At 42.0% G+C, this 10,663-nt stretch overlaps 1 protein-coding gene across 1 annotated transcript in view; it reads right to left on the bottom strand.

Annotated features, from left to right (window-relative positions):
* The window catches only part of clstn2a (calsyntenin 2a), a 158,948-nt gene that overhangs the window by 37,372 nt on the left and 110,913 nt on the right, over positions 1–10,663 (bottom strand). Inside the window, exon 6 of the mRNA XM_085438434.1 lies at positions 6,474–6,623. Coding sequence (XP_085294560.1) covers positions 6,474–6,623 — 150 coding nt within the window. The remainder of the gene's footprint in view (positions 1–6,473; positions 6,624–10,663) is intronic.

The raw sequence follows: 10,663 nt of genomic DNA, 5'->3' as shown, positions 1-10,663 counted from the left end.
TCCAGTGCTTCCTTTTCCCCGTCTTCATGTTTAAGTGACTATTCTTGTCTCCTTGTTTAGTTTGTGTCTCTTGGTCGCTTCCTGTTTTGCTTTGAAGGTTAGATTTCTTTCATGAACTGTGTCAGTTTTCCTTCCCTTCCTTGTCTTCCCCCTGATTACATGATTATCTCCAACTGTCATTTGCCAGTCAGCTCCCAGTGTATTTATAGTCCCGTCTTATACTTGTGTTTGTTCCCTTATGTCTTCTAATTTTTTCCTCCTGGTTTCTCCTAGCCCTTTGTGTTTTTGGTTTCTGCCTGGTCTTTCTCATCATGATTTTAGTTTCCTGGTTTTAATGGATTTTGCTTACCTTGGACTTTAATCTATGAAAGATCTGCTTACACCAATATTTTATCTATAGTAATAAACCAAACGTGAATTAATTTGGATCATAAAACGTTACACTAAAGTATCTTAAACTGTTAAACTGTAGCCAAAGCAGTTCCTTGGTCAAAATGAATCATACGGGACTCAAACTAAAGATCTTCAGCCGTCTGTACTGTAATCTCTTAATCTAGATCACTTTCATTTAGTTATGTTTACAGTACTTAGCGACCTGCTGACTTCTTTTGCCATCTTTGCAAGATATAAAGAAGCTACTCAGCTTCCCTGTGATGCCCCCCTGATGTTCATACCTGCAGTCTTCACGGCTTGAAAAACTTCGTAAACCACCTCTGCAATTTTTTGTTTGTATTTTTTATTTAAATACCACATTTTTCTCAAGATATACAAAGACAACTTGTGTCCTTGGTGTTGTGTTTACAAGGTTCTATAATAAGGGAAGAAAATTAGTACATGCTGTTACCCTGTCAGACCAGGGGTGTCGCTAATGAGGCTGGGTAAGAGAAAGAGGAGAAGAAGAAAGTAGAGAGCGAGAACAAGATGGAGCTCCGCTGTAAAGCCTAAAATAAAATGTTGAACCCAGACGTCGCCTCCGCTGCCTGATTACACACCCAACAAATTGGCGACGAAGATGAGCGCTTCAGTGCCGAGCCCACCGCCCTTTTTGCAACATGCGGGTGAGCCGCCAATACCGTTTATGACGTGGCGCAAATTCTTTGAGAACTACATGCTAGTGATAAATGCTACGGGAGATGCATGGCCGGAGGCGAGACGACGAGCCGTCTTATTACATTGCTTGGGACCAGAGGGACAACGACTGTTCTACACACTGCCGAATCAAGGTACAACGTTTGCTGAAGCCATGACTGCGCTTGAAAACCACTTTGTCCCTAAAGTGAATGTAGTGGCATGCAGGCACACATTCAGACAGCGAGTTCAGCGGGCTGATGAAACGGTGACCCAGTATGTTGCCGCCCTCAGAGCATTAGCTGTGCCATGTGGTTTTGGAATAATGGAGGGTGAAATGATTCGGGATCAACTTGTTGCTAATGCTAATCTCAGTGTTGTTAAAGAAAAATTGCTGCTGGAGGAGGACCTTACATTGGACAAGGCAGTTACTATTGCATGTCAGGTGGAGGCTGCGGTCAAGAATGCTACACTCCTCTCTGCTGCGCCCACAGCCCAGACTGCGGCAGTACAAGCTGTGGAGGTGAAGGACGCACGTCTTCGGGGAAAAAGAGGAGCGCGACCGGCTCAAGCTCGGGGACCTACATCTAAAGAATGGCACAAAAAGGCAAGTGATAAAGAGCAACAGCGTCATTGTTTCAGATGTGGATCCGAGAAACACCTGGCTAATGATAAAAACTGTCCAGCAGCAACAGTAAAATGTGATAAATGCAACAAAAAAGGGCACTTCGCCAGAGTTTGTAAATCAGCTGTAGCAGTGGTCAGGGAAGTAGTTGTTCCTGAGTTTACAGTTTTATGTGTCGATGATCACAAACTGATGACTGCAGCATGTGATAAGATTACATGCAAAATGAACATTGAAACACCACAGGGAAACTCTCAGGTTCTGGAGTTAATTGTGGATACAGGAGCTTCAGTATCTATCCTCCCAGAAGCCATCTACAAAGAACATTTTGCACCCTGCGCTTTGACTGAACCGAAAGTTAAGCTTGTCACTTATGCAAAAGGTGACTTGCCTGTCATTGGCTGCCTACAGGCTTCAGTGAGGGTTGCAAACAATGACAGAAAAGTGCCAGGATCATTCTTCATAGTTAAAGATGGATCACCGTTGCTGGGGTTGGACTTAATTAAAGCACTTAACATTGATATCATTGCTGGAAAAGTCATCAACAAAGGAGAGGATCCTGCAAGAGGAGCACCAGCCAGTAAACAAACATGCATGGTGAATAACATTGATTCCTCTTCTTCCCATCATCTCGGAGCTGTTAAAGGGTTTATCCACAAAGTTCGAGTGAACAAGACAGTACAGCCGGTTCGCCAAAAACTGCGGCGTCTACCACTCAGCATACGTGAGGAGGTGTCAGCTGAATTGAAACGTCTACTCCAAGCAGGCATCATCGAACCAGTGGATGCAGCTGAATGGGTGAGTCCTCTGGTGGTTGGAAGAAAAAGTAAGGGAGACTTAAGACTTTGTGTGGATCTGCGTGAACCTAACAAGAGTGTGATCATGGACTGTTACCCTCTTCCTCACATGGAGGATTTGTTCGCACAGCTGGCTGGGGCTACACATTTTAGCCAGATTGATTTAAGTTCAGCTTATCACCAACTACCTCTTCACCCTGATAGCCGAAGCCTCACAGCATTCATAACCCATGAAGGACTCTTCCAGTTTACCCGAGTTCCATTTGGACTTGCTTCAGCCCCTTCTGCCTTCCAAAAGATGATGCAAACAGTCCTAAAAGACCAGACAGGAGTACAGAACTACTTGGATGACATAATAGTGTATGGACATTCCAGAGAAGAGCATGATGAACGGTTACAGGCTGTCCTCCAACGCCTGAAGGATGTCGGTCTGCAGATCAACTTCAACAAAAGTTCATTTGGACAGACATCTATTCCGTTCTTGGGACACGTCATTTCCAAGGATGGCCTGAGCCCCAGCCCAGACCACCTGACTGCCATTGCCAAAGCCCCTGCACCAAAGGACATGGCTGCTCTTCGTTCCTTCTTAGGCTTGACTTCGTGGTTCAGCAAATTCCTAGCAAACTATGCAACTGTGGTTGAACCACTCCGTGAGTTACTTCGGACAAGCCAGACGGCTGAACTTCAATGGACTGATACAGCAAATGAAAGCTTCAACAAACTGAAGGAAATGCTACTAAAAAGCCCAGCACTGGCAATCTTCAACCCAAATCTGCCAACGTTCATCACCACTGATGCGTCAGATTATGGTCTTGGAGCTGTTCTGACCCAGATCAACTCAAACAATGAGGAACGTGCTGTTGCTTTTGGCTCCCGCACCCTGTCCCCAGCCGAGAGGAAATATTCAACAATTGAAAAAGAAGCCCTCGCCTGCGTATGGGCCGTTGAAAGATGGAGGACGTACATATGGGGACGCAGATTTACTCTGAGAACTGATCACCAGGCCCTCACCACCCTGTTAAGTACTAAGGGGATGAACAGAGCTGGCATGAGGATAGCACGTTGGTCAGCCAGACTGATGTGTTTCCAGTATGACTTAGAGTACCGTCCAGGAAGCCAAAATGTTATAGCTGACTGTATGTCCCGTGTTCCCCTGCATACCACAAACACAAGTGAAGACTCTGAACAGGACTTAATTACAGAGATTGCTGAAATTTCTCCTCAGCTAACAGCACTTCCACTGGCTGACTTCAAAGCAGAATGTGAAGACTGTCCTGAATTAACAAAACTAAGACAGATCGTTCTTTCGGGCTGGCCGAAAGTAAGAAAATCCTTACCAGATGATGTCAAACCCTACTTCCTGGTCCGACATGAACTGGCAGCAGAGTCACCGCTGATATTTAGAGGAACACGGCTGATTGTTCCTAAATCTCTGCGAGGAAAAGTAGTGCACCTAGCCCATGAAGGACATCAAGGCATGGTCCGAACCAAACAACGCCTGAGAGATCTATATTGGTGGCCAAACATGGATGAACTGGTCCACGAAATATTGTCCACATGCACAACCTGCCAATCGTGTGACAAGACTGCAGCTGTTTCACCTGCACCGTTACAACCCATCAAATTCCCAGAGGGTCCGTTTCAACATGTTGCTGTCGACATTGTTGGTCCGTTTGAACAAGGAACCTATGACTGCAGGTTTGCCATCACACTAGTTGACTATTTCAGTAAGTGGCCTGAAGTCGCATTCACACCAAACGCCTCAACTGCGACAGTGATTGCATTCCTGACTTCCATTTTCGCCCGTGAAGGAAACCCTTATGAAATTACAACTGATAATGGTCCGCAGTTCACCTCAGCTGCCTTTGCTGAGTTTCTCGCTGAAAGGGGCATAAAACACATCAGGACAAGCGTCTATCATCCTCAAGCAAATGGATGTGTGGAGCGCTTTAATAGAGTACTGAAGGACTCCATACAGACAGCACAAGCTACTCAGCGACCATGGAAAACTGTGGTTACAGAACTGCTTCAAAGTTATCGAGCGACTCCCCACGCGACAACCGGTGAGTCCCCTTTCCAGCTCCTCAGAGGAAGAGCCATGCGGACTAAACTCAACATTCTGCCACCACCAAAGGATGCTGGACAATATGACCACATCAGATCCAAAGTGACATTGACACAGAAAAGAAGTGCACTTTATACAGACAGAAAGAGAGGTGCTGAACCTACTAAAGTGACTGTGGGTGCGTCAGTGAGAGTACGAAAGCCATTCCATGTGGGAAAAGGAGAGCCACAATACACCAAGCCGCTGGAGGTACAGCAGCAGACGGGTGAGAGTTCTTTCATCCTCAGCGATGGGAGAAGATGGAATGCAGCACGTCTCTCACTTGTCCCAGAGAACTCAAAACACACACAAAGAGCTGATACAGAGACAGAAAACATCAGCTCAGCACAGACTGCTACACGTCCCACACTGCAGAGGGACAGACAACCACCAAGATGGACAAAAGACTTTGTTATGAAATAGTTCAGAGGTACAAAGAAAGGAGAAATATGCAGATGTGAGAAATGACTGTGAAGGGAAAGTGCATTTGAGTTTCATTAGTTATCTTTAATTCCAGCTGTGACTTCTGATAAGCTGAGAAGAGGGCACATGGTTGTTACTGTTGATTCAGGGTTGATCCGGGGCACGTTTACTTTGCCATTACAGTTCTTTTATCAGGATATATATATAATACTATTCTGAAGTTACTAATTCCCTCAAAAGTAAAAGGCTGTCGAATGTTTCATGTTGTGCTACAAGGGAAAGAGTATTATTTGAGAAAAGGGGGAGATGTTGTGTTTACAAGGTTCTATAATAAGGGAAGAAAATTAGTACATGCTGTTACCCTGTCAGACCAGGGGTGTCGCTAATGAGGCTGGGTAAGAGAAAGAGGAGAAGAAGAAAGTAGAGAGCGAGAACAAGATGGAGCTCCGCTGTAAAGCCTAAAATAAAATGTTGAACCCAGACGTCGCCTCCGCTGCCTGATTACACACCCAACACTTGGCTTCAGATTTAAGACAATGGTCATGAACTCTGTGTCTCTTGTTTGCTGTCATTGCTGCACTGTCAGTAACACAAGCTTAAAATGTCCTAAAAATAGTTCAGAAAATAATAAGCCCCCCACAGGATTTTCTGTGTACTTAGAAATTGGCAAAGAGCAGGCTGGTTCATGGATAAATAATAGCTGCTTTGGCTTACTTTATCTTTCAGCTTTGCAAAACCTTTGTGAATATGATGGGGATCAATTTAAGCTCCTGATGGGTTAGATGTTAGATATGGTCGTGGTAGATATAAAAACAACACAACCAACGCAGGCTAAAGAAACACATTCTTTCAGACAGAACCACAGCTACCTGGTACATTTTGAGGTTTCCTACCATCAGCTACACAGTAAGCTGTATACTGGTCAGATTAAAGCTGTAAGAATACCCATCACCTCTCTCCCTCACTGTAACTTTGTTTCTTCCTTTCCTCCCTCGAGTTTTCCTCCTTCCTCTTCCCCATCTCCCCTCTCTCTTCTTATCTTTCTCTGTCTTCCTCTTTCATTCCTGTGTGAACTTGACTCCTGAGATGCTGTCAGTGTTGACAGGTGAAGCAGCAGGGGAGACAGGCTGACTCGAATGCCAAGCTGCTGCCATGTTAAAGGAGGAAGAAAAAACCCACAATCTAGTCAACTTCCCCTTCGGAGGTTTTTTGTCAGGTCTCTGATTTCCTCGAGAGATGCTGATTCTAAAATAAGAGAATTCCCCTGAGGGAAAGGATATGCCAAAAAAACAGAAAATTCACTGAATTGCCTCCATCAATTTTGAGGCCACTGCTAACATTTAGGAAAAGTGTAAGCATATTTTATCCAAATACAGATGCAAGTCAGTTTTGTCCATTACTGGCAGGTAAATTAAGGTAGCATGCAAATACTTAAGGGACTATTTCTTCATCTAACCTTGCCATCCAGGTTTGCAGACAGGCTTTACTTCAATATGCACCACCACATCCTCCTTCGCCCTCTTCTGACCGCAGTCAAAGGCCGTCACCATAATCTTGTAGCTCTGCTGTTTGTCATAACTCAGCCGCTCTGTGTTTCTGATGTTACCTGCGGAAAACAAAAACACAATGGAAATATAATTAGGATTTTTCACCAGCGGAGAAAAAAAGCTGTTGTGTTGTTGTATTTGGCAATAACAAAGCAAGCAGCGCTTCCCACTGAGCAATAATTGGAAACGACTTGGCATTAAAGAAACTGCTCTTTGTACTTATTGAAGCCTTTTACTGAAAACTCAAGGTCCAGTAACCTTGTATTACATTTGAATATTAAAACCTCCCTGTAAACAGTAAATGTAAAACCACACTGATGGATTATCTTCACCTGTCACCAGGGTAACGCTTTGAGAAGAGGAGATGCCACGAGCCTGTACATTTTCAATAAGAGGCCTTGGGTGACTCACTGCCAGCTAATTGTAAAAGATAATTATTAGCATTTCACATTTTTCCTCTGATGTTCTCTGTTAAAGTTCATGCTGGTAATGTACCTTTCTGACATAATGCTGTCCTTAAGCTTTTTGAATGTTTCTGTTTTATGATGGTTTTTTGACAGCTTGTGACAGCTTGATGCGTACATATTTACTGATTTGGGAAACTTGGTTTGGATTTGGAGAGATTATTGTAACATTGGCATTAAGGACTGTGTTTTCAGACCCCAGAAGACAACTGAAACTATTTTTGTGCTGCATCTGGAGGCTTAGCTGCTGGCAGAGAAGAAAATCAGTTCAGAGAACAGAAAGAAAGAAAAAAAAGAGAAATGTCAGAGGAAGAAAGGCAAGGAGGTCAGAATCAGACAGTTTTTACCAAAAACTCCAACAGTGAGCGTTTGAGCTGCTGCTGGTGTGAACAGTAAAGCACAATTTCCCATCTCTGTTTATTAGCAGAGAACCTTTCTCCAGGTGGCTGATTTATAATTTTTTAACCACTTTATCAGTTAGTTTAGTTTAGCAGTTTGGTAATAGTTTTGTTTAACAAAATGAAATAAAATGAGTGTAATGACTCTGCATCAATGTGACCTAAAGCAACAATCTTCATATTTTGTTTTTTAAAGAGAAGCCAAATAAGCAAATTAAACATAATTTTTTAATTTACTTTTTGACCTAATATGAAGAGGAGCCAGGAGAGTTAAGAAAGTTAGTTAAACATTAAAAAGGTTAAAAATGAAGACATTTAGAGAAAAAAATCGTTTTATTTAAATATGTCATATAAATACAATATCTAATGAGTCGTCATATTATTAATACTTTGATATTTTGTCCTGCACTGATTTTGAGTACTATGATGCTTTTTAAAATACAGTAACAATAGGCTGGAATATCCCTTTAAGGTTTGCATTACTTTGAAAGGGCTGATAACACAGTTTGTGTCACGGTCCCCGTGTCTCTCTGGTTGGCCCACGCTGGCTACAGGTTTTGTTGTTGTTAGTTTTAGTTTTTTGTCTCTCCTCCTCCTCTCTGCCTGGGTGGAGCTCATTACGGGCTCTCACTCTTGGCCCACGCACCCCTGTGGATGGTGTCCACCTGCGGCTGATCTGGCTGATTTCCCCAGCTGCTATTTAAGGCAGTGGCACAGAGCAGCTCACCGCTGGAACGTCGAACCACCTGAGTTCGTGCTCGCGGCATATTCAAAGAAGAATCGCTTACACGTGTTTTATGTTGCGGAACTAACCTTTGACCTTCTGTCTGTAGATTCTGGACCGAATCACCGGACCTGTCCAAGTGGGGCAGTGTGTGGAGTGTTGGAGCGAGTGCGGCTGAAGAGGAGTGCGTGTGTGCGGAGGAGCGGTGGCGGTGACTGAGTGGAAGAGGAAGCGTGTGTGTGGATTCCCCCCCCCCCCCCCCCCCCTTCTCTCCCTGGAGCCCTGGACCCCCTCCCAACTCACTGTACATATATTTTGCACTAAGGTGATCCCTATTGTAAATAAATCCCCTTTTGTTTCCTTGAAAGAACTGTCTGCGCGTGGGTCCGTTCAGTAGCCATGAAAGTTTGACAGGCATGAAATAAATAGATAGATGATTAGATGACAGATGATTTCTAAAGCGCTATCGGCTGAAATACTGACATATCTCAGACACTGAACAAGTGAAGGAGAAAGTAAGACATGGCAGGCCTTAAAAAAAATCTAAAGCAGATGGAAAAACGTGGGGGGAAAGCAACAGGTTCATTCCTCAGTTTGACAATGTTAGGAAATAATAAAGGTGGTCATACAAAATGTTGACTTTCAAGCTTGTTAGAACTGTTGTCTTATATTCTGTATTTGCACATATGCTTGCACATGTTGCAAAACTCCCTGCGTCTTTTCCCATTTATCCAGTAAAATATAAAGCAATGCTCAGTATTATATATGAGAATAAATTATCCACTGGTCATTCTAAATTGCTAGTATGTCTGCACAGATCTAAGCAATATTATAGTAAATTATGTCAGTGTCAGCAGTCAAAAAGAATATGAAGTAAAACTTTCTAATTTTATTTATCAATACCTAAAAAAATATTTCCTTACAGATGATTTTGAATTCATTTAAAGAAGGATGAATGAGTACAAATAGTAGTATCTGTAATCACAAAACAGGATGTTCTTTTCTAAAGAGCTGCTGCAACATCTTACCCCATGTAACATTGGCTTGAAGCCCATTTATTTATACCAGTCTAAACAATGGTGCTTTGGGTTCAATCATTTTTAATTCTAAATTTACTGTCTAATTACAGTTTACGCCACATCCATTAGCAGAACTACATGCTGCAGCCCATTTACGCTTTATCTTGTCTTGCACTTCTCTCAGTTCACAAAATTAGTATTTCTCTATAAAGAAAGTCTAACTAATATGTTTCTTCCGAACAATAATATTGTGCCTGTAAGGGCTTTAAATTGAATGAGCCAGACAACGGTAAAAGACTGAGAGAAAAAGACCAGGAGGTTGAACTCAAAAAGTAATAAGACAAAATATTAAATACGAACCTAAGAGAGGGAGATACAGTAAAGAAAGCAGTGTATGTGTGTGTTTGGATTACACAGATCAGTGTGGATGTGCAGGCTCAGAGAGACAGTAGTGCAAATCCCAAAGCTGAAATTTTATATAGGCTGATAAGCTCAGAATAGCACTTAATCAAAAATAAAATACACTCCTCCAGTCAAGTAGGACTGGCGTAAAGCCACAAAGGAACACGGGAAAACTCAAAACAATTTAAGAGGAAGGCAGCTATCTGTCAAGTAACTTTTGAGCTATGAACCAATAAAGAGCTACCTCATGGATTACAGTATTATTCCAATAAAAAGGAATATTTCACAGTTGTCTGTTTTTCCCTTTTCAAGATGTATTTTATTTTTGCATTAACTTTAATCTGCTGAGCAGACAGCGTTACTTTAAAATCATCCTCGATATTATGCCTTTACACAAAGTTGTTCTCCATGGCCCGTTCCATTATTCATTTTAAAGTCTTCGGAGCATTCTCGGGCTGTCTCATGTTCGTCTTTGGCAAATTTCAGCTGGCTGAGATCACAGTATTACATGTATGGCTGAGGAATAGTTTTCTTCTTTTGAAGACATTGGGCATTCTGTTTGTGTTCAAGTGGGACAAGAACCTCACAGCCGTTAAAGTTAGAGTAACTGTATTGGAAATGTAAAAAATTTCTCATATGATAAAAATTAAAAATGATTTTTACCAACAAAATAAGAGATTGCGCTACAAATACAGTAAGGTGTAAGGTGGAGAGCCACTACTATATCAAAATACACTATATTTTGTTATTCTCCAGGCAAAATGCTTTTGTGCTCTAAATATATGACATCTAAAGTAAATTAACAAGTGCTATTAGACTAAATTAAATTGACTATTACCATAAAATGAGTGTTTAACAGTCTTTAAAAAAAAAAAAAGAGTTAAAGTAGTTTAAAAAGAAGTTAAACAGCAAACTATCGTAACTGCTTAGCCAATAAGATTGTGGTGTCAAGAGACAAGGAAGGTGTAGATGAAGATGTTGTCAATACAAACTTGTGTAGCGTGTCTACAGTCATTTGTTTCAAGTATATTTCCAAGAAAACACAACAAAAGCCATTCCAATATATAAAAGTGAAGAAAAACACATTATCCA

Source organism: Copadichromis virginalis, linkage group LG18, assembly GCF_057382275.1.
Source record: "Copadichromis virginalis isolate Kocher_CV1m ecotype Utaka linkage group LG18, C_Virginalis_male_GT1.1, whole genome shotgun sequence".
Lineage (NCBI taxonomy): Eukaryota > Metazoa > Chordata > Actinopteri > Cichliformes > Cichlidae > Copadichromis > Copadichromis virginalis.
This window is presented reverse-complemented; position numbering and strand designations above follow the sequence as displayed.